The 25,332-nt window shown below is 30.3% G+C and overlaps 4 protein-coding genes across 4 annotated transcripts; 1 reads left to right on the top strand and 3 right to left on the bottom strand.

Annotated features, from left to right (window-relative positions):
* Positions 1-6,402: 6,402 nt before the first annotated feature.
* On the top strand, positions 6,403-8,088 carry Bm583 (Uncharacterized protein; the record flags this gene model as incomplete). The annotated part of the gene is made up of 3 exons (XM_043082174.1): positions 6,403-6,567; positions 6,756-6,924; positions 8,075-8,088. 3 exons carry the CDS (start codon positions 6,403-6,405, stop codon positions 8,086-8,088), a joined length of 348 nt encoding a protein of 115 aa, XP_042938108.1.
* Positions 8,089-9,241: 1,153 nt separating this feature from the next.
* On the bottom strand, positions 9,242-15,583 carry Bma-col-121 (Cuticle collagen dpy-7 precursor, putative; the record flags this gene model as incomplete). The annotated part of the gene is made up of 7 exons (XM_043082173.1): positions 9,242-9,418; positions 9,508-9,650; positions 9,846-9,959; positions 10,093-10,332; positions 10,425-10,539; positions 11,038-11,199; positions 15,578-15,583. The coding sequence occupies 7 exons, from the start codon at positions 15,581-15,583 to the stop codon at positions 9,242-9,244; spliced, it is 957 nt and encodes a 318-aa protein (XP_042938107.1).
* Positions 15,584-19,585: 4,002 nt separating this feature from the next.
* Bm1107 (Uncharacterized protein) lies at positions 19,586-20,494 on the bottom strand (the record flags this gene model as incomplete). The annotated part of the gene is made up of 2 exons (XM_043082172.1): positions 19,586-19,612; positions 20,330-20,494. 2 exons carry the CDS (start codon positions 20,492-20,494, stop codon positions 19,586-19,588), a joined length of 192 nt encoding a protein of 63 aa, XP_042938106.1.
* Positions 20,495-23,858: 3,364 nt separating this feature from the next.
* On the bottom strand, positions 23,859-24,548 carry Bm18210 (Uncharacterized protein; the record flags this gene model as incomplete). Its single annotated transcript, XM_001894972.2, has 3 exons — positions 23,859-24,113; positions 24,213-24,378; positions 24,496-24,548. 3 exons carry the CDS (start codon positions 24,546-24,548, stop codon positions 23,859-23,861), a joined length of 474 nt encoding a protein of 157 aa, XP_001895007.2.
* Positions 24,549-25,332: the final 784 nt, after the last annotated feature.

Genomic DNA, 25,332 nt, shown 5'->3' with positions numbered 1-25,332 from the left:
GGCACTCGTGCTGCAACAAGAAAGTTTTAGTGATTAAAGGGATGAAAAGTAATTCCGAAGCAAAAAAGGATCGAAATAATAGAAGGAAGAAAGTTTTATGGATGTGATGAGTGATGAACGCGGAAGAGACGGTTGTTGAAGAAAGAGAAGTGAATGAAATTTTACTAATAAGTGGAATTTCGGATGAATCTGATATTGAAGAGTTCATTTTCTACACTTCAATATGGTTTAGCTAAATAATAACCGATCACTCGTAATCGATCAGTTCCATAATCATCATTCATATATATGTTAACGAGTAACATATCCATTCTTATCGTTTTGATACAAAAAGTCAAAACTGGGGAGAAATAGATGATTTGAGAGCTTTTAAGTAGGTCTATGTTCGGGAGGAATGTTTTTCTACTCTGCAAAAAAGAGTAACTTAAATAAGCAGGCAAAACATATAACTTATCAAAAATTTCATGCTGGAAAAGCAAGCAAAGAAGCAATCAGAGTTAGTTGTAAATTTTTGCTCAACTAGAAAAAAAAAAAAACTTTTCTGGATGAGAAGGAATAATTTGCGAATTTTGCAAAATGATTTATGAAGTAGTCGGAGCAAGAAACCACAATAAAAGCTAATTGTGTAAGGTCTACTACTCCTACTCCTACTGTTACTCCAACTACTACTACTACTGCTATTACTGCTATATAATTAATGCTAATGTTATAGCTATCTATACTTCTATAAACTGCTAAAATTACTTACTAATCATACTACCACTTTAACAAGTACTTCTAACCGTTACAGCAATTATATATTACTGTCATTGCAATAATGACCCTCTCTGATACTATTACTTTTATTATTGCTAATACAAATAGCGTTGCTGTTAACTTTTACCGATAGCTTTACGCAAATATTTCATTGTTCACTTTTTACTAATACCTTTCATTATACAATTTCAAACATTCCCATTCATTTCATTTTATCTCATTTACCTTTTTGCTAAATGAATTTTCATGAATTGAAACGTTGAAGTCTGTTGGTTGTATTTTTTTTTTCTTTTTTTGGAATTTAAGTGCGTTAAATAATTTACAAAATGGCTTATCTTATTAGTGTCCCCTTATAAATATTATATATATATATATATATATATATATATACATCTATGGTGCTTAAAAATGTAGTGTCGTTGTTCTAATGATGTAAGATAGATAAAAATCTTCTAGTCATTAATTCTTATAATCTGGAGAAGTAATCGTCGATCGATTTTTATCCTTAAGACAGTACTTAATCCTTAAGATCTTAAAACTGTACTTAATTCCCTAACAAGATGCAATCTTAATTCCTCAACAGAATGTGCTTATTTTAAGTAGCATGCACCCATATCAGTCCCTTTTTTGATTTGAGATGACATTTTTAACCCATAAAACATCTGCGCGAAGCTTTTGAACAGATAGAAATTGCAATGTGGAAAGTTAGTAATCCATAAGGACTGAAGTGACGCATTGAGAAACGTCAACATTCCACGACGTACCAGAAACCAGGAATGTTATGCTCAGCAGAACGACGATTATTGTTCCTGTCCCCCCCTCCTCCTTCTCGTCCCCATATCACCACTACCCACACGATGATATCCTGCTCCGCCTACGGCTTTGGCTATGAAATGCCACGCCTCCAACTTTTTTTCTCACCTATTAAGATTTAAAAAAAAATCTTATGTGATTAAATATTCTCTGCTATGATATCAACTGATAAAAATGATATGAGGGAGCCATTCACTCTAACTGACCTTTTAGAAGATTAGCTGTTCTCTTCTACTTCAGGTTGGAATTTAGATTCGTCTAGATCTTTTCTTTTTAAAAAGTTTTTGTCATGAAGATAAGATATATATCAAGAGTCTGGCTAATGATCATTTCCAATGAGAATTTTATAATGCAAATGAGAAAAATTTGTATATACGAATATACGAAAGATTACTGCGATTTCGGACTTTGTAAAGCTAATAAATCGATTCGATTGATCTCTTAGCAAATAATTATATCGGTTTTAAATATTTCGAACTGATCAGAAAATTGATTCACAAATTAGCTCAGATCGAAGAACAAGACAGTGCAAGTAAATGATAAAAAAAAAAAATCAGATCATCTAGCTAAAAAATTCGTTTTGAAGATGTTGCAGAAAGTCATTCATAATTCTATTGCCAGTGGAGAAACAATATAATTTATTAAAGCTTGAAAGTGAAATTTTCTTAGCTTGGAACATAAACTGAAAACTTTTATTAACTACTTTTTTTTTGAAATTATAAAGTTGACGTAAACTAGCAGATATCAAAGAGTAACATAACTAAGGTAAATCTATTAAATTGAAAACTATCAAAAAGCAATATAATTATAATTAAATTAACTTGATTCTTACGTAAGTTATTAGATTACCTATATATCACATTATTGAATGATACGTAGTGTAATTATGCATTTCAGTGAATTGCAAATGATCCTATTCAACTTAGCTTTAAATTGTAAATTTCTATTTCTGTGCACTCTGCTGACATAGGGGATATTTCACGGAATGAAATTTTCTCTTTTACATATTTCCTTTTTTTTCTCAGATTATAAAAGAAATAAATGTAACTGTAGGAAGTCCTCATGTCTTCATATTTGAGAATATTCAGGAAAAAGGAAAGAAGTATTTCATGAAGAAAGCTAATAATATGTATTGGACAAAAAAAGTAAATGAATAGGTAAACAAGGTGCTGGTGAAAATAAATCGTTGCATATGGTAAATAGACAGAGGAATGGTAATAAATTAATAAGACAAATAAGGAATTACTTATTATTCACTAATGTAAATAATAACATTGTTTTGTTTTATAATTCATTGCAGTACTTAATGAAATTCAGTAGTATTTTCAAAAGTACATTTAAGAAATACAAATTATTGCTTTACTTGGTTATTTTCGTGATTTTATATAAAGTAGTAAGTGGAGAAAGGATAAAAGGGTCAGGAATATTTGCTATTATCATTCTCGAATTACTTCGTTTTTTTTTTTTTTTTTTTTTTTTCTACAGTAACGAGGGAAAATCATTTCTCTTTTCTAATGAACAAAAATCAGCAGATGGAGATCAACAAATGAATTCTGCATGATTCTTGCGCAATACTTGCTATTTAGCAAATGATATACAGCTGCGAAAAGAAGTCTACATAAATTAGAAAAAAAAGAAAGATTGTATATGTAAACTAGTTTAGACATTTGTAAGAAAATAATTCAAAACTGCAAAATATTTTCAAAATTTAAAAAAAAAAGATTAGACATGTAAAAAATATTAACAAATGTGCAATGACTTGTCGTTTATTATAATACATATGGTAGAAAAAAGAAATTAAATAATGTTTTTTTTTTTGAAATGATCATGTCTAGGATATCTACTGAGTATTCGAACACAAAATTATGCAATAAAAAGCTGCACGATTGTAATTAAAATGATTAAGTGATTATGACTGGAATTGTTATTTCGAAGATATATTACTGTAATCATTGGGTTAATTTTTAGTTAATAATTAATTTTTATATTCCTGAAAAAAAGTGACTTCAAAAAGTTTAATTCCTCTAACTTATAGCCTTTTATCATAAGTTCAACTCTTCTTAATTACATCTCCTATCTTATGCTCAGAATTTTAGCTTTTAATAAATATCTCGAAGCATAATGAAATGTGAAATGAATTTAATATTAGATATTTCATTATTTGTCATTAAAATATAGTATTCATTAACATTGTCTTCTCACTTCTACAATTTGCTACTTGCAGGCTGTTCGACGGACCTTTTCACATTATGAATTTGTACGCCAATGTAGTTTCATCGATGAATCTACCGATGTTAAAAATAAGGAAGAACACGCAATTAACCTTCTGCAAAATCTATGGGATTTGGTATGTTATGTTACGAAAACTAGAGGATTTGTACAAGTGTTTAGACTGAGGTTAAGAATTGAAACGCGAAATAATCATCATTTAGTTCTTTCTTACAATTAAAAGAAAAAATGAATTTTTGCAAGACTTCAAATAAGCGATTAACTACCTGCTTCAAAATTTACTTTTCTAAAAATTACCCTTAACAGTCAGTCTAAATTATACTTCATTTCGTATTAAATTGATGAATCTTTTTGGAGAAATGTTTTTTATCCGGTTTCGGCAGCAATGCAGTTTGTTAAGCTTGTTCTAAGTTCAGCTTTTCATTTAATTGTGAATTCCAACTTAAAAATTTCTACAATGCTCACTACCTAGTCTAAGAATAGTTCCGCAATTCCTTCCTACTCTTCTTTTCCCTTTTTCTCTCAAAAGCAAAAGCAGCTTGTTAATCAAGAGGATAAATTTCATTCTTATCTAAAAATGGTTTAGCTAAATATATTGTTCATTTTTTTAAAACTATTTGCACTTATTTACTCTTCAGTGAAAGGAAAATGGGAACATTTCATTAAATGCTCGGGGACATCAAAAGACTGTCACATTCATCCGAAAAGGACGTTCATATTATGCATTTAGTGAAATATTGAACTTTCTATTTCATGCATTCACCTAATTACTAAACTTTTTTTTTAACAGTTCGAGTGATGTGAAGATGAACAATAAAAAAAAATTAATAATGGATAAAAGTGAAGCGAGTAATAAAATGGCTGCCATATTCTAAGTGATCGGATGCATCCAGAGTTTTATTCCTTAAACAAGATTCATTAACCTGAGTGAATATAGAGGCAATTCCCAAAATTGTTTCTTATCATGAAAACATAGCCAATTAAGTCAAAGTTTAACAAAATCTGGGTTAGAAAAGCTTCTCAGCTGATGCATTTACATCATAATTAATACGATTGAAATATTCAAAAAATTGCTTGAACTTGTTTGCATTAAGTAATTTATTATCAAAAGTGTTTAAAAGGAAAAATGGAATTTTCATGAGACATGATTCGTTTAAATGTTTCCCAGAGCTGATTTCTTTAACATAATGCTGCTTCTTGGAATATTTATATGGTTTTATTTTATACAAAAATTTTTTTCTAAATATATTGCTCGAACTTCATTAGCAATTTGATTGCAGTGGAATTTTTGAAGAGTGTTAAGTCTCATTTCATATTTTTATATACGTACGTGCACGTCCTTACTTATAAAGTTTTACTTTTTCTCATCTCAATAGACGTCGTTGTTGACAGAGGAGAAAGAATGTTTGCAACGCAAATGCGTAAACTACCCAAAGTTCAATGGCATTAGGTTTTACTAGTGTTGTTGAGTTACAGGTGAGATAAGGACGATCGATGATCTCTTAAAAAATGCCTCACTGCATTCATTGTCAGTCTTTTTAACTAACTATTTTACATACTTAGGCATTGATTAAAAAGATAAATTTTTTATCTCAAAAATTCTCAAAAATTTCTTATTTTCACCACAAAATTCATTGCAGAATTTCATGGATTTCCATTTTCATGCAGTTTGCTTGATCAAAAAAGACAGATAAATAGTCAAAATTTAAAAGAAACTAATGTTTCCGACGTTTATTACATACATTTTAATTTCAGCATTCTTTCACTTACTGAATGCATTTCAAAGTTCACTTTTTTGCTCCTCCAAATGTTTTAAATGATTTTGGAGCTTTTTATTTCATTTTTTAATCAAAAGAAAAAGTTGGTAAACAAATGAACATTAATCTTTATGTCTAATTTCAGCGCACTTTTTTCGAACGTAATTTCAGCGCCTTTTCTGTCTTCTTTTTTTTTGTATCCAGAAAATTTTTTACTTAGCGAATTTTTAAAAATATTAGTCTGCTGTTGAGATGTTATGCAATGTATAGTTAATGTCAGGAAAACTAAATTTAGTAAATTAGTTTGTAAATTAATTTTCTTCCTTTAATAAATATAATAACTTTTGTGCGTATGATTCATTTGTTTTTCTTTCTTACTCACAATGTCAACTTTTCTGCATCGGTGTGACTAACTGATAGAATGACAAAGAATCGTAGCATTTTTATCATATTATCAAATGATATCAATTACGCATCTAACATTCATCAAACATTGATGTCAAAAAATATATCACTTTACAAAAAACTTCAAAATCGTATAATCTTCCAATGTATTATACAGGAAGACAAAATTCTTTAATCGTTTTACACCTTTAATTTATTTTTACATTAGTTTATTTATTGGGAAACTTTTCTTGTTATCAGATTATTGCCCTTATTTTTGTTTTGTTAAGACTTGGTTAACAGTTAAGTTAGTAATTATTACTTTGAAATCATTTCTGCAGATATTAGCTTTTTTTCAAGCATTCGGAAAAGTTGGAATTATTTGATCTAATTTAGATAAGTTTGTAAATTTCAGCAACATGGTGTGAAATATTTGGAGGACGAAATAGTTGAACGTCATTGTATGGAAGCTGTTCAATTGTTAGTATTACTTTGGATTGTGCACTGTTTCGAGAAAACAGAGGCAGGACAATGGCTACAGCATTGTCCAATCTTTTATGCTGAACTTTTCGGCAACAGCAATCCACGACAAATTATTCAAAACTTGTACAAAACAGAACTAAACAATGTATGTTTTTCTTTATTGAATTTTATTATTGTTTTTTATATTGTGTTTTACATTGTATAATGTGCAAGTAGAGAAATTTGTCACTGTCGTTGATTTGTTTTTGAGCTTTTGACAAATATGGTTGAAGTTTGGGTATTTCTGTGCTTATATTTGAGATAGATTCTTACAACTTGCAATGTTTTGGTCAGATTCAAATGATACTTCTTACTGATACGCTGAGGATACGAGTGGAACTACTAGATTGTAGCTGCAGTGATCTGGATGCCGAACAATCTAAACTACCACAATGTTTGGTGCCACAACATACGGAGAGAGAAATCACTTCCAGGCCTATTCTTACCTTTCTAAAATTCAACCGTAATAATTTTTTATATCCATTGTATAAAAATTTAAAATAAATTATTCCTTTTTAGTGAATATATCATCGAATTACCTATAGGAAATGTATGGCGTTATATCACACCAAAAAAAGAAAAAAAAGAAAAAAAAAAGGAAATGATGTAACATTCTGCAAGGACATGACATTTATTAATCTAATCAGTCATCAGATAGAGGCCTAAATCATTCATCTGATAGAGGAGGACTCAGCCTATCATCTTGCTTGTGCCTGACCTTGGCTGAGAGGGCGCATATTTTATCTTCCAAAGATTAGACAGTCGCATCGTGGTAAACTTCCTTCTTGAAGGTTATTCTTAGGTCTGTCTATTCGACACTCTCAAGAGTTTTTTCATGATCTAGAAAATGTTTTCCTTCAGAATTTTTCAAACCATCATGTTGAAATAATCCGAAAAGTATTTCTTTTCTTCCTTAATTTCATTTTCGTCCGTATATTAGAGAAGTTGCCTAAATTTTAACGTGAAATATGTGGAAACTTAAAGTATTTTTCGTTCAATTTATAACTACGAATACCAGAAATGATTTGCATTATCGAATATTATCATGTATCATATTATTTCCGTGATTTGATCACTTTTTGTTATGATAATGAAATTACATCTGAGTCATTCATCTATTTATTGGACCTACCGGTATATGATGTTATGCGGCTTTTGTTTTCATTCAGTATATCTCTAAAGAAAGCAAAAAATAAAGCTTTCATTCAGTATATCTAAAGAAAGCAAAAAACATCTTTCTAAGTTATGAAAATTATTTAAATTAAATAGTTATTTAAAAAATTTCAAATAATAAGGATGGGGGAGAAGTGTCATTTCACTGAGTGATGTAAATTTTCTTTTTTCATCATCATTATGAGCTGATTTCAATGGTACGAAATTAAGAAAGCAAGAGATAGAGAGAGGCAAAGTAGATATTGTAATTTGGTGCTTTGATAAGTGACAGGACAGTATTTCTCTATGAAATCAACTTTTTCCGAATGATAAGAATTAATCGTCTTCCTCAGGGAATTTTATTCTGTTTGCAGCTTAGAGTTTAGATATATGACGTCAGATGTGTAGGTTTATTTTCTAATTCAATATCATTAGACTTTGAAGTGCTGGAAATATTGCAGAAGTTCCCGAATAATAAGGACGAGAGCGACCGATCGATTGAAGGAAACGAAGGAGCGAGGAACCATTCTTGTCGTAGTGTCATTTGTGTAGTTATGTATTTGGGGGAGATAATTACAACGTTGCTTTGCTAGAAGTTCAAATACAATAAATGAACATGTAGCCCTTGGCGCAGTGGTACAGTAGAAGTACAATTGCGCTTGCGCAACACCTAGTTTCCCGCTTCTTTTTCCTTTCAAATTATGAGTTGAGGATAGGGGTGGGATAGTGCAATGGACTGATTAATAATAATAATTGAAATCTATTAGAAATCAATGAGGACAAGACTTTAATACCAGTAACAATAACTGTAATCAATCAATAATAGTTGCATCCATTTTGAATTAAACCAGAAAATAATTGAATAAAAATTCTCTTCCATTGTTCCTTTTCGTCTTATGATTTTACATGAAATTAACATGGAAAGTTTTCAAAATTTTCTTAATAAATTAGACTTTTAGGGAAATTTAATTTTGAAAATACCGGATTTACTTTAGACTTGTTGAGGGAAATCATTACAACATTATTTGCTTTAGTAGCATTGAATATACAAACTATCGTTTTACCAAATCTAATTTTAATGTAACAGTTGCACTGGTGAAGAGAAGAGAGCTTTGAGAAACATGGCATGAATTTTTGAGGGGTAAAGCATTCACAGTTATACAAAGCTATGTCTACCTATTGATAGATAAGATTTTTTTAAGCCATTTTTTCTTTTGTTTTTTTCTTGAAGTTACTGTCATTTAATTTGATATTAACTACTGCTGGTCATATATGAATGTCCATCCAATATTTCGAAAAATTTTACATTTTCTTTTAGTCAAGGATACTTTTCTCTTTTTGATGCAAGAATATCACACTTTCTCATTACATTGATTTCCATTATTTGGATTATTAAGCTCATGTTGATCATCTTTTGGTTACTGTCATCATTTCTACAGGTAGAATCTGATAGAGAGACCTGATAGAAAGTTAAACTGCAATATCTAAACAGTTAAATAATGAAGATCGTTTGCATAAAGTGAATACTTAATGTTTTATCGGAAAGTCAATACTTGCATCACTTACATCATAAAGTAAAATTGTGAACTTAACAAATTTTAAGTCAGATTTGATGAATTGTAGCGTTTTTATGTAGAATTGAGAGTAGGAATATAAATGTTGGAAGAATCACTAAAATCAACAGGGAAACCAAATGAGAATGGCGCAAGGATCTTCGAGACTCCACAGTCTGATGGGCAATACATTGCCGGCATTCCAGGTTCCCCTGGAGGACCCCATGGTCCTTTTTCGCCATACATACCCATCTAAAATAGAACAATTGAAATATAATCCATTCAGTTTAACAAATTAGAAGTAGGAATATATGGGTAAAAAATTAAAATCTAATATTTACATTTCCATCTAGTCCAGGTGAACCAATCGGTCCTTGTTCTCCTTGCTTGCCGGGAATATTGGATCGTCGACCTGGGATGCCTTGTGGCCCTTTAGGACCTATAGGTCCGGGTAAACCTTTCGGTCCTTTTACACCAACACCTGCTGAAATTGTATCCTGTTGTGAGATCAGAATAAATTATTCAACGGTTGAATCTAATTTCATCAAGTCATTATTGATTGATACGATAGTATGTTTTGGCTCTCTAATCACGAATTTACTGTATCCATAACTGAAGACTATAGAAAAAAGATATAAGTAAATTTGTTAGAAAAAATGAAATACACTATTAAGCAGACCGAAGGCATCATCACCAGCCGTCCCTGGAGGTCCAACTGGTCCCTTTTCTCCACATGGCCCTTCCGGTCCACTATTTCCAATTGGTCCATTTTCACCTAACTTGCCAGGCCGACCTGAAGTTCTTGAAATTTCTGTGCAATTTCAACATGCTCTGAGAAGACTTGAGATTTTACGGAAAGTCAGAATTATTTCATACCTTATTTTCCCCCATGACAATTTTGATCAAAAAAATATATGAAAACTAACCTGAAGGACCAGGGGGACCTGGAAGACCTAATCTGCCACGCTCTCCTTGTGAACCGCGCAAACCAGGTGGTCCAGCCGGGCAAATAGAACACGGAAGATGGAATAGCAGTGGTTGAGCCATGACATCTTCACCATCAGTACCAGGTATTCCCATTTTTCCGGGAGCACCCGGAACTCCGTCAACTCCTGGTGGTCCAATAAGTCCAGGTTCACCGATCGGACACATTAAACGCATACATTCTGCATTTCAAGTTAACATTACAGATTAACTGTTCATAAATGGGTCATCGCAATAAAAAATAATTTGCTAGTAACATTAACATAGTACTTACTATTACATCGTTCGACGGTTTCAAGAAATGAATTAGCTTGTCGTACGGTACGTGTACTATGGCCAGTGATTTGCTTGGCATGCTTTATCTCAATCCACAGAGCCGAAGATCTTCTCTGAAAATGCTTACCAGTTTGAAACATAACAAAGTGTTCCTTTGTGTCTACAAATGCTTTTAATGAATATAGGGTGGCTTGTTTCACATCTCCAAAACTATGCGCAGTTTTCCTCATTCCCTTCTTTTCTTAACATCTGCGCTTTAAATTCTTCTATTTTAAATCAATAATACGAATGTGAGAGAGTTAGATCGGAAGTTATCAATTCAGAAAATGCTGTCACTTCAACAGGCTTAAACTATCTTTTTTCCAACTGTTTATAGCCAGATTAAGCCCGGATTAATATAATTGAACTAGACTAAGGCAACTGTAACTGCTTAATGTAACCTAACTCTTACCATGAGTTTAAGTAACTTTCATCCATAAATATTTGCAATCTGTAACCGTTATCATCAGATAATGTAAGTTAATATATAATCATGCTGAATTTTTTTTTTTTTAATTTTTGATTTTTTTTTTTTTTTTTGAATTCTAGCGATGATTTCTAGCTTTCCAGACCTTAAATGATTCAGCACGTAACTTCGCTTCCAACTGTGTCAAATTTGTCTTTCGCTGTATCACTGCAACTGTCAACAACAAAGCAAATAATGTCAACACCGATGTTGCAATAGTAGCCAAACCAAGCGCAAAGAAACGATCTTCGTTACTGATGAATGAGATCTGTAATATTAATTATTTTACGTTTTCAAATTGATTTGATTTCAGAGTGGAAAATGGAAGAAATTTTAATTTGAATTATGTTATAGTTTCAGAAAATGAAGATATCATCTGCAAAATAGCAGTTAAGATAAAAATTGATACAAAAGAAAACTGATTAGAATAGAAATTAGTTTACATGTAAATTCTGATTTTTGGGTGAGCATTTTTAAAAATTGTATTGGATAAGTTTATTGTTAGGTTAAAGCATCAGTTTAATGAGTTCCTGAAAAGCCTATTTTCAGACTGTTTAATAATTAACGTAATAAAGTAAATGTCTTTCAGGATGACACTTTTTATTACAGAAATTTCTGCAAATATTCTACAATGATTATTCTACAATGACATTGATCAGATTTTCATATAACTCTTCTTCTTCTCTCAGTTTACGACAACTTTAATGGACCATACTTATCCACCACATTAATTAAAAGGAAATTTTAATAAATTTGTAGGCATTTTCTGCTATCAGAGGTTATTAAATGATGTTTATAAATTGCTCAAATAATGAGATTAAGCTATTTTAAGGGAGAAGTCAATGTTACAAATATGTCACAAATATTCTAGGAAAGAAAAATGTATCCGTTAGTATATATTAGTAATTTGTATAAGTGAACACAAAATATGATAAACAAATTGAGGAGTACGGTAAAAACATAATCATTCGCAACCAATTAACATGTCGTATTTTCTCAGTAAGCTATTGAAGGATGTGCAAGGTAAAAGAATGATAGTAATTTTATAAGGAAAAAAAAAGAATCAAAGACAGCTATCGGGAGATGTATGATGTTCTGTGATCTGATAAAAGTAATTTCTTAGATAAAAGTATCAAATTTAAATTGTCATTACTTGATCGCTTCCAATACTTTTTGCTCTTATCTATGGGGAGTTAATATTATTATAGTTATTTTTATTATTAATTACTTTTTTATAATCTTTCCGTTTCATCTCTGGAGGAGGGTATTTAAGCTTTAAGCCATTTTGCTATATTATAATGTCAAAAATATATTTGTATTGTCTGAGATCGTATATAAATACAAATGAAAGAGGTAATGTAAAATTGTATAATACCATGACCTTTTGAACTTCTGAATTCCATAATGGAGTATCTTCATTTAATACAAACATATCTCTAAAATCGATAGTTATTCAAACATCCATCTGTCTGATTTAATCAGATTTCACTTTGTCAATGAATATGTCAAAATTCAATAATTCTTCACTTCCTCAGAGCGGTATTTAAGGAAATTTTTTATCACTGAGCTCAGAAGATATTGAATTCTTCCTCTATTACTTAGCCTGCTTATCTATTAAAATTAATCTTCCAGGGATACGAATCTAAGTCCAGCAGTCTTCGATGGCAAAAGAGGGGCAATCAGCAATTTTGGTTGTCTCACTATGTCACTAGAATGACACAAATTACTTTTTATCGAAACACAAGAATTGATAAGACGGGTATGAAAGCACTTTGATTAATTTATATATAACCATATAAAAAAAACGACTGAAAACTTCAATAATGTCAAACTTTCGACAACTTCCGGATAAATCTGAAAATAATACTAAAACGTTTCTCAATGTTTGTAGCAATTTGGAAAGCATTAACTAATAGTGAAAATGATTAGTTTAACTATGAAAGCAGAAAACTCTTCTAACATTACGGAAACTTTCAAGACGCATAACATTTGCTAAGAAAGTATGCGAAATGGGGGATATGTTTATTCTTAAACTTTGATTTTTAGTTTTTCATTAGTTTCTTACTGCAGCTTTTTTCCTTGTGAACATCTATAGGACATCACAGGATCAATCCTTCCTAAACAGTGGGTAAGTTTCTACAAACTTATCAAGGTTTCAAAAATAGAATAATATCGAATCGTCTCGATATTATTCTATTTTTGAAATGACTATAAAATTGTTTCCAAGATAGTAAATAAGAAAGAAATCCGTTAATAATGAACAAATTTTTGAATTACGGAATAAATAAAGGACGCATAGAACAAAAAGAATTTGAGGGCAAGCTGAAAATGAAAGAATTGGAGATTTTTTGTTTTTTGTTTCATATTATCACGGAGATTCGATATTTTTCGAGATTTATACTTAGGAATTATTTTTCAAGTAATTCTGTTGACCATTTCTTTTATAATAGCAAAGATACAGATGGCCGATCATTTATCGCATTTTTAAAACCACTTTAAATCAACTTATGCCGTGTCGTTTTATATGATTGCAATATCATTAGTTACCATTATAAGTTGTCAGAGATATGTGATAAGGATATGCTATGAAATATCAAGGTTATTTACCTACCAAGTAAAGAAACTTTCCTTGGCTGAATAACTTTCTCTCATGTCAAAGTTTCAGTTTCATAACATCAAGAAGGACCGTAGTATCATCAAACAGCTGTCTTTTATCACCACCAATCAGTTATCATAAGACATAATTCGAGGTCATTGGGTTTGACAAAAGACTATGGAGTATTTGCTCTCGACTTTATCTTTATCGCACACAAAATGTGTTGAAAAAGGGACCAGTTAACTAACATTGATATTTCATACATTCAATACATAATAAAGTTAAGGAATACTGAAAGGGAAATATTAAATTCCCAACATTATCTGAAATTTTTCCTCACTAAGAATAAAATAAACTGAAAGGAGTTTGAAATGATACTTAGTAAATTCACTTAGGAGTATCTATTAACTAAGCATTAGTTGCATAAAGAATTCATCAAGAGATGACATCTAAGAATTATAAATGACCCTTAAACAAGTAAATAATTATATGTTTTATCTGAAAATTGGATTCATTGTGACGAAAATTATTCATCTACGTTAGAGCTGCATGTTTAAAAAACGTTGCGGTAGGTAGGCTAGAAATATGGTGACTGCGGATCGTGATGTCTGCGCAAATGTGATGCTTGCGGAATCGAAGGCTTGCTTAATTATTATTATTTCATCTAATAGTTGCTTGGATAGAACGCTTTATTTTAGCTTTATTTTTAATAGAAAAGTAATTCCCAAGAAGGTATGACTCGATAGTGTCTCGTTTTATCATTACCAGACAAAGTGCGCAATGATAAATGGTGAAGAGAAAAGGTATGATAAACGATGTAATTCATTTTTGACCGTGACATTTCTTCTCTGATGACCAATGGAGGCCAATGAAAAAGTATTTTGAGATGTCCACACTGTTAAACATCAGTGTAATAAAGAAGAGATTCACGTGATAACATGATATTGTCTAATGTTGGTATAAGGTTAATCATATGTATCAGTTAAAAAAAAGGAAAATAGTCACCGAAAATTGAAGAAAATTGTTTATCAATCTCTTATCATGCTAAAAGAAATTCCATAGGTTTTTTAACTTGATAAGTGTTTTTTCACCATTTCAATTAGATTTATACTTGTGTTAGACGAAATATTAAATGAGTGTGAAAATGGTGACATTGGCAGGACATTAAAGGGGTATGGACATAGTTGACCAACGCAAATTAATAGACAAAGTTTAACAGATATCTTCAAATATCAAATATGTATCGCCTTTCTGGCGAATCACATTCAAACCTCTATTTACATGACCTTTTCTTACAAGCACACTTTAAAAGTTAAATATCGAATGATAACCTACAACGATGATAACGAAGCAATAATTTGATAAGGACAGGGAATAGCAACACTGGAAGCAAATTAATCTTAAATAACATTTCCTTTTTTAATTGAAATTCAGAATTCATTTGACACAACTAATTGATTATATTTAATTTCTTTGATTTTTTTCCAAATAATTATATATTCACATCACTTTATTTTCCCAATTTATTTTATGGCCTTTGCTTTTTTGTTTCCAATGGAAACTTTTTGTTCAATTATTTTCAATTTCTTGGTTTTCATTTCAGTAAGTCAGTGAAGTTTTTCAGTCAGTCATTAAATAAACTGCCCCAATTATGTATTTAATTTATCAAATGATTAATTATTCCTTTATTTGGGTAGATGAACCAAAAATACGCACATTTCTGTTCTCATTTAGTCTGATTATGATGTCTAATCCAGTTTCAAAATTAATTAAAAATTGAGTTAATTTATTTAAATGGTAATTTAAACATAATTAATCGAAACCATCTAAAAATCAATATTTCGTTTGAAAGGTGTGTAACTGATTTATCATTCAAATTAATAATTGTGAAGAAAGCCAAAGTTTTGGTATATAGCTTGAAAATGGAAAAGTTAGCCGAGTAATTGAAAGTGTTATCTTGCAATACATATTTTTTTTTTTTACCTAACAAGTTAACGAATAGATAGGCGAAACGAAACTTTCCAAATTAACGACAGGAGAGAAAACAAACCTTCATGATGAAGCTATATCGGAATATTAATAATGTGTAATTGACCACTACTGTCCACTGTACTTATTGCATCTAAGTGGCTGATGGATATGAAGTGACCTAATTTCATACTGAAATAGTCAACGAACTTGGAATGACCAACTTCGCAAACCTTTGCTCACTTTTATGCATTCCTTCTCTTATCATTAAAACAGTTTATTGATAATTGCAAGAGATGATTTATCTGTTAAATAGTACATACAGCATTTGTTGTAAACTTAGAGGATCAAATAGATGGTACTGAGAATGTGATAATAAGTTTCTCTTCATTCAATAATTTATTCACATATTTTTGCTCTAATTAAATAAATTACAACTCTGATTAATTAAATTTCAGTAAAAGAAAGGGAATGAAAGAATAGTAGAAAATAAATGAAAATTAACATAATTTCAAGCATTGTCAATTGTACAATACGAATTAATGTGCTAATGTAGTAAATATAACAAAACAAAATTTATGGACGGAAATATCTTCAATATCTCTCAAATGCATATTTTTCCTAAATTTTCTAATTTTTAATTATTATCAATGGTAGTATTACAATCAGTTTTGATAAACAATAATGTCATAACAAGATGCAGATTGAAAAAAAAAGTGAAATAAAAAAAGGAAAGAAATTTCATTTTTTAAGTGTCGGATTTTTGAAAATTTTTAAGTCACAGTTTAATATGGAATAACATCGCACATGTATCGGTCGGGTGTCACATTTGTCACCAAAATAATGATTTGACACTTTCATTGTAAATGGATCGGTTAAAAATTTTTTCATTTCCTACCACTAAATAAAAGTTATAACAACTATCAAAGCTTGCATAGGATAAGTTAATGAATGAATTCCAAAAATATAGGATAAGCTGAAGAAGGAAATTATCCGTTCATGGAGTAGTTTTACCCTTTTTTTATTTCATGCTAAACTTTTTTACCCACTATTAGACAATTTTTTTCTCAACTGAAAAAAAAAGAGAGTTGAAAATAGAAAATAATATTTGATTGACTAATTTTTTTTTAAAAATGCTGATTTCACTGATCTGGAAATGTTTTGGAATGAAATTCTATTGAGAAATTGAGAGAGGAATGAACTAACACCAAACTCCTTGGCTGATATAATTCCACTCGGAACACTATCATTGTGATTATCATAGCTATCTCATTAGTTGACACTTTCCTTGTCCCATTTTAAGCTCAACCAATTATAAACCTTATTTTCCAACTCTTCCTTCTTTTTAGGGCAATTACCTGATTGCCTAGAGGAATCTAGGCTTCAAAATATAAGCAAATATTTCACAGACAACCAATCATACTATATTTCTTTTTCTGAGCAAAAAGTAAATTCACTGATAATTTTTATATATTTACATAGTGTACTTCAACTTTCTTCAAAAAAGGAAAGTTAAATCAACTTATCTTAAGGATTAAGGAAAGAATTAGTCATTTAATGATATAAAGAAATTACTTCATTAGAGAATGAAAGATTAGTTAACCTTTTAATGTGTCGCGAAACTCGAAATAATCTCGCGAGCCTCCAAATAACAAAATATATCAAATGGAATTGTATTAATCCATAATACTAAAATTTATCTTAATTTAACATTAGAAATGCAACATGTAAGCAGTTGTTATTCCAACATTCATCTTCCTATAGTAGCTGAGCTTATTTGCCCGTCTGGAAAATTCCAATAGTTAATAAAGTTTATGTGCATTGTTTAATATGTTAAAAATTACTCTTTTATTCGAAATCAAATTTGCTTACAATGTCGAAATATTGTAAAGGTTATCTAAGCTAATAGTCATTCTTTGAGAAGCTACAATATTAAAATCCATTTCTTACTATATAAAGAGCAAAGGTCATCTGATAGCCCTTACTCAATAATCATGCTCTTGTTGCAAGTCAATGCAACAAATAAAATAAAGATTTAAATCCCTTGACTTCATCAATTTTCTCAATTTTTCTTTACCAGTAAACTACAGTTCAGTTACTCTCCCTCACTCACAATTCACTTCATTTTCCCATCAATTTATACATTTATACATTTTCTTCATCTTATTCGTAGACACTTATCAGTATTGTTACTATTATTACTATATATTACAGATTAATATTTATATATTGTGGTTGCTAACGAATAAAGTCATTACAACAGACATCATTCAACGCATTCGTCTCTACTAACTACAATACGAAAGGTATTACATGGATTCATTTCCTGTCCTAAAAATAAGTATTTAATGTTGTAGTCATGACTATGTTACACACTTTTACATATAAACTTTCATTCCTAGATATCTGAAAAATATTTATTGGGCGTTTTGTACGCATCAACTGTATTTGCATACATGGACATACTAATTTTCATAAAAGACAAATTTCAGTAATACAGACAACAAACATTGTTACCTAGCGATACCAGATAGAAATTTAGCAAACCAGTTCAAAACCTACGGTTTGAACAATGTTTGCTAAATTTCCCGTAGTTTCGTTAGGTTACTATGTATTGTCTTGTGCTAACATGTTGGGTGTTAGTATGAAAATGCTTCATCCACGTTATACGTACGTGTGAGCGTTCTATGTTGATCGCCATCATTTCAGCAAATTTATTATTTAACTCTGTTCTAATCGACTTTTTTCTGCCGTACACATAATATAGTAAATGATCTATCCATCAATCTGTTTGCAGTGAATTTTCCATCTAATAAAGTAGAAAAAGCGAAAGTACTAATTAATTGTTGTGTCATTCACAGTGCAAGCAGGTATCTTCCAGAAATGTTTAGTCAAAACTTTATTTAATAAAGGATTTAACAAATCAATTTTTGGTGCTCTGCTCAGGATTGCGCATTGAGAATGAACAACACTCAGTGAGCAGTAATATCTTACTTACTTGTTACTGTGATGAGATGAAATTATAGGATTAATTTACAAAATCTATTAAATTAACTGAAAAGATTGAGAATGCTAACTTTTCTGTTAAAAAATTGATATAAATAGCAGCTATTAAATAGTAATATGAGAGCCGTGTTAAACATTAAGTTTTATTAACAATCTCTTATCATCTTTGTCCGTTTTTTTGTTTTAGTAATGCATTCGAATTTATTGAATAACACTTTGTGTCATTTCTTTTCACTTAAAGTCAATTAGACTTGCATGAAATCGCAGTTTGAAAAGAAACATTGCTTTTTAAATGAAAAAATCTCTGCAGTGATTAAATAGCAGTAAAAAGAGGAAGAAATGTTGCTGCCTTTGAACCTTCCGTTAAATACTTAAAGTAACACAGCAATGAGTCATTGTTCAAAAGACCTTGCTGATTGTTGCCAAAAAGTTAATTTACCGGACATTTTTCCCTTCTCTAACCAGAAAACAAAAATATTACATCACAGTTTGTCAAAATTTTCCACTTTTCTTTCCATCATCCAACACACTTTAGTTTTTTTGGAACTCATTTCAAGAATTAATTTAATTTAAGAAATTCAATGCAGTTGAATTGATAGGCAACGAAAATTAAATTGCCTGCTCCGATTTAGCCGTAATTGTAATTATGACCACTATTCTAAATTATCTTGGATAATTATAATCTTACGCCTATACACAAGTCAATAAAAAAAAAATTAAACACAAGCTAATAAATTATACTAATATGATCCAACCTAAATTCATAACCATAACAAATCGAAACAGAATAGTATTTAGCAAGATTGAGACGAGTGAACTTAGATAATAGAAAATTGTTTTCGAGTTTGCGAGGCAGGACTAAAGGATGAATTTCATTTTGAATTCAAATCTTCTTTCGTATCCAAATTTAAAATTAGAATCCAATTTTATTCAAAAATACTAAAGAGCAAGTAATTGATGAATATTTATTTAGTTAAATCATTGAAAAATAAAGCGATAATCATTTAAAAAGAAATTTATTTCACATGAAAACAGAAGTTTAGTCGACCTTTCCTCGGCTGTGTCATCGTCCACTGATCAGAACTCAGACTGTCTTTTTAACGTTGTTCAACTGCAATTTAAGCGTCATTACATTTATGACTTGGTTGAAGTTTTTGGTTTGCTTATTTTTATTTACTTCATTATTATTCCTAACTTATGAGGGTTGATTGTATAATGCTCGTATAACAGTTGCTAGGAATAGCAATACAGCATGGTATAATAAGCTTCTAAGTGAAAAGAGAAACATCAATGAAAGTCAAAATACGGAAAATACTGTCATTCAAGTCACAATTTATTTTAAGATCGATCGAAATCACAATTTCTCACTTCTGAAAATTGATTAGATTTTGGAAATAACCATGTAACAGCTTTTAGCTATCATCTCTGTCACTTAATCATTTCGCTTCACAAAAATTATTTGAAGCCCTTGGAATGTATCTCATGCATTGTGACTGTTGACTGCTGCCATTCCGCATCTAATGCGTGACTTCAAATTTTGTCAAAAGTTAACCTTAGAATTTTGGCATGAATGACTTTAAAATAAGCATGCAAAATTCTGACCGATATATTAACTTCGCATTCCGTATCTAATGCGTGACTTACGATAGCATGTTTTGCTTTTTTGATGGAAATCAAAGATAGTCACGAAAATTCTTGAATTCCAGCTATCCAAATTTATAATTTGAGATAAAATAAGGTTTATTGGAAGTTGCTGAATGAAACTTCAAATTTCGTTTACAGTCTCACAATGGAGGCAAAAAATACACTCAAAAAAATACAATCTAACCGAAATCCATCGATGTAATGCTTTCCGGAGATGAGCTTTCCCGACGATATGACCAATGAGTTCAAAGAATTGAAGTGTGACGAAGTCTAATATTCTGAATTGAACCTCTTCACTCTTCTTTAGCAATCCTTTGTCGTCATTAGCGACAGATAAGTATTCAATCATCTCGTAAACTGAAAGTTTGGGTTTAAATTTTTGTTTAGACATAATTTTCAAGATTTTCGTCGGAAGAAAATAAGAGTCATCGAAATTAGCTTGTCGCCCAAGAGTTTTGAAATACATCATTTCGCTTTTAGCAACTTATCTAAACCATAACGCTCCTTTCTATACCTCGAAATTTAAATATGCAAATTTTAAGGGTTTGTCGTCCTTATCGTTCCATAACTTGTTATTGAATTCGCCTCTTCACCCAATTATCGTGGAGTTATGAAAACGCTGTTCTGTCCATCTTATTTAACTAGCAAATCAATCCCGAATTGCTTCTATCTCTTATTTGACTAACAAACTAAATTAGCGCGGGTCAGTTAATGTTTTTTTTGCATCGATTCGAGTGTTTTCACATTGGGTAAACTTTGTTCCACTACTACCGCAGTATGTGTACACATTTTTGCGAGCAGACGGATTTTGCGTGACATTGGTCGTGCTTACTATTCATCATTTAGGATAGTAGTCAGATGGATATACTCATTACCTTTTGTACTACTTAGCAATATTCTGTGTAAAATGTGTGCGCTCATAACTGTAACCTTAGTGAAAACTTCAGGTGACGTTACACGCAATGTGATGTCAGTTGAAGTTCATTACTCGTTTGTTATTTCTAATTTTCCCTATTAACTTATAGAATATTTTTAGGACGAAAATGATGAAAATTATTGAGTTGTCCCGTTTATAAAGGTTTAACAAAAATTATATATTGCTTCTGAGAAAAAATTAGACACGTCTCATTGATGAATTTGACAAATAAAATTTTAAAATTAGTGATCACCAGTTGTAAAGATCAGTATTTGAGATGAAAACAAATAATTTGCATAATCAAAAATTCATCGCAAGTTTTTCTAGTTGCTCGCTGATTAATGATATGAGGTGAGTCGTTTGTTAAAAAAAAAAAACAAATTAATAAATAGCAGGAACATTAGTAATTAACGGATATATCTACTTTAGTAGGTACGGTTTTTACTCTTTTGCTCTTCTGCTGATTTTTGAGAAACCAAAAGTCAATTCTGAAATTCAGATGATTTTTTGTTAAACATATTGATGAAATTAACACCTGTGTATGTGATTGATATAATGATCCGTAAGTTCTGATGAATACTGCGTGTAGTTGTTTCCTTGATACATCAATTTCTTCCTTGTACTGCTCTTGAAAACAATTTACCATTAAGGATATAAAGTGGACGCCACATACCACTTAATCTTACGGTAAGTACATATGTCAGAAAGCTTTGAAGATAATTTTTCAAAACGGAGCCAAAACTGGGAGTGTTACGCGTGCAAAAGAAGATTGATCACTTGGAATTTTTGAAGTGCCGGTCTTTCTCGCAGAAAGAAGTTTTGAGTGGATTCAGCAAAATATTCCTCCAAACTCAGTCTAAAGTTATTTAGGTATCTGCTTGCAGTGGGTAATTTTGAAGCAATTAAGAAAATGCAATATCTTTATCAAAACAAGGTGAACCACTTCCAGTCATACTAGGTTCTTTTTTTGAGATAGCTCATCTTACTTTTTTTTATTGGCACAGAAAACTTTTTGTTTAGTACATGAAATGAAGCAAGTTTGCAGACGTTTGTAATTGGTTTGTTTATGGCTTGTAAATAGTTTGTACGTGGCTTATAAACGGTTTGCGGTTGGTTTGCAAATGATTTGTAATTAATTTGTTGTTTGCAAAAAGTAGGTTATAATTAGGGTTTTTTGAGGCCTGTTACTAACCTGGCATTGTTTATCGAGGTTGAGAAATTATTTGAGATGCTGGTAATATGATGAAATAGTGAGAAAGTGAAATGATTTGGAGATTTTCTTTTCATGCAGAAATGAGTTGCATTAGTTTTATTATGTATTGAAGGTGATTGTAATCATTCATCTTAAGCGACAAAAATATAGGGATCTTGTGTTAATTTAATCGTAAATTTTGATGAATAGATTTACCATATCGTTATTTTTATTATTTAGTTCAACTCATGCGCTTTGTCTCAACAAAGTCAACATGAGGACAAGTCCAGGATTTCACTCTCCTGTAACATGGATATACACTTCCAAAAATCTGCTCTCGGAAGTAACAGAAGAGTTTGAAATTGGTAAAAAATGTCTGTGATATCAATAAAGACTATGGATGGACAAAACTTTGTTTACCATCGCTATGCGATGATAAAAGAAAATATTCATGAATATCAAAACAGGGTACAAACAGAAAAATTATTATGAAAAGTCTATGAAAATAGGTGAGTATGTTATAATGAGAATAGAAAAGTAGAGAATGGTGTTTGCTATTCTCTTCAAAATCTAAAACCTGGGTACATTTATTTTACAATATTTATAAAGCTAAAAAATTAGTTTTTTTATAATAATTAATAAAGTTAAATTTTTGCACGCATTTGACATTTTGCCTTATTGCTTTCCATTTAGTATGGTCATAATTCTCCTGTTTCGATAATAATGACAGTAACTTTTCAAAAGGTGCAAGCAAAAGCTATAAAATATTAAAGAAGTGACATGATTATACATCTTCAACATGTTTTTAAAATGAGGTAAAATGAGTTCTACTTATTTTAACTTGAAAATACTTCATGTGTCATCATAACCATATGTGTATGAACATCCTTCGCTAAATTAATCTCAATTATGATTTAAGTTAAAATGGTTTAAATTACTTTTTGTTACGAACATTTAGCAACAAATCCTGCCTGCTGGGTAGAGATTTGCCAGTTGCTATTTGATCACCTTGTTTACACATCCAATGTTGTTGCGAAACTTGAAATAATCTCGCGAACTTCCGAATAACTTACAAAATATGTCAAATAAAATTGTATTAATCCATAATACTGAAACTTGTCATAATTTAACATTAGAAATGTTATAGATACAAAAAAAAAAAAAAAAAAAATAATTTAACGAAAAATTCAAATTGCAACATGTAAGCAATTGTTATTCCAACATTCATCTTCCTATAGTAGCTGAGCTTATTTGCCTGTCTGGAAAATTCCAATAGTTAATAAAGTTTATGTGCATTGTTTAATATGTTAAAAATTACTCTTTTATTCGAAATCAAATTTGCTTACAATGTCGAAATATTGTAAAGGTTATCTAAGCTAATAGTCATTCTTTGAGAAGCTACAATATTATGGATGAAAGATATGGATGAAAGGGAAAAACTTTACAATTTACAGGTGCAGTAAAAGACAAACTGAAATTGAACTAATAATTGAATTTGTGTCAAAAAGAAAAAAATAATTTTACTGTTATTAATATGCATGGAATATATGAATAAGTAGCATAAACTGAACAAGTTAAATAAGAAATTTAATTTAAACTATGAAACTAAAGAGCATGAAGCTGCGTTTGATGGGAAAAGGTAATTTCGGTAGATGTCAACTGTTCTGCTCCACTTCTGTGGACACTATTTTCTGGCGTATTTGACACTTTTTCCTTCTGTACATTACTTGTGTCTTCATTTGTTTCTTTTCCTTTTTCTGATATTTTATTAACTGGTGAAACTTTCCTAGCGTTTTGTTCTTGCTGCTGTTGTCGTCGACGTGGCGGTCTTAGTAGATGATGATGTCTGCGGTGAAATGCCTTAAAATGTTACACGTTGCTAAGAAAGGAAAACAAATTTGATAGCTTATTAATGTAACAAATCCTACAAATAGGAAATTAATTAAGAAAATAATATACCTTAACTTTTACATCGTCAAAAAATGGATCACATCGAATATTCACACGATCCGGTGCTTCATCAGGCACAAATTCCATTAATTCAATCTCATCTGCTTGTGTTTCTTCTAGCCCTAATTTCATGCTTTTTGACATCCTAATAGTTGTGAAATATTTGCATATAACTCTGAAAGCTGTTAATTAAACATCTAACAAATAATTATTAGCTTTGAATCACTAAAATAGATTGTCTTTGCGACATGATTGCATCTTATCACTTTTGGGAGAGAAAAGCATAACTTACGGATGACAGAACCAGAAATAAAGAAGCGGTAAAATGCAACAACTTAATAGCATTACACCACTAATCAAATATGTTTGTGTTAATGATAAAGTTGCTAAAGCTTTTGCATGTTCATCCGCTGAAAATACATGAACGAAAACGGCTGGTATTATTAGAATATAGCATTATTAGAGTTAGTAAAAGTTTCGACATATTCTATTAAATATTGAAATTATTTAATAATGGTTATATTACTGAATAATTTCAGTATGTGTATTTCTTAATCATTTTTTGTTTATATATAGCATCGGCTTGAGATGGGCTTTTTTTTGAACCAGTTGAACATTAATGATATAATATTGTCATATTTATTCCTATATAGATTGAACTGTTTAGACGATTGATAAGATTTAAATAATATAAAATATACGATACAAATATCTCTTATTGAAAGTGGTATTTCTTGATTTTCAATTGTAATCATATGAATTATTTGGAATATTTTTTGTTTATATCGCACCAATATGAGATGAACTTTTTTATTTTGGCTAAAATTAAAAAATATTTTGACAAGGATTTATCTATTTTCTTGGTAGCTCAAAACTTCATTTTCAGTACATCTCTAATCCTATTTTCCTACAATTTTTTTTACTTGTAATCTTTTATACCAATTAATGACCTACCAATCCGATGGTTATCTTTTTTCTACTTCCTCTTATATTTTAAAAATTCATTTGCATAAATTTTGTAACTTACTCTGCAACTGAGGTTAATTACTATTCAGATATAATATCATTAAAAGTGTTAATAGTTATTAAATCATCAAAAGGAACAAACCGTCCAAAAAAATTGTTGCTA

Source organism: Brugia malayi (genome assembly GCF_000002995.4).
Source record: "Brugia malayi strain FR3 genome assembly, contig: Bm_v4_Chr4_scaffold_001, whole genome shotgun sequence".
NCBI classification, from domain to species: Eukaryota; Metazoa; Nematoda; class Chromadorea; order Rhabditida; family Onchocercidae; genus Brugia; species Brugia malayi.
The sequence above is the reverse complement of the archived record's forward strand: the minus strand, read 5'-3'. Positions and strand labels throughout refer to the sequence as shown.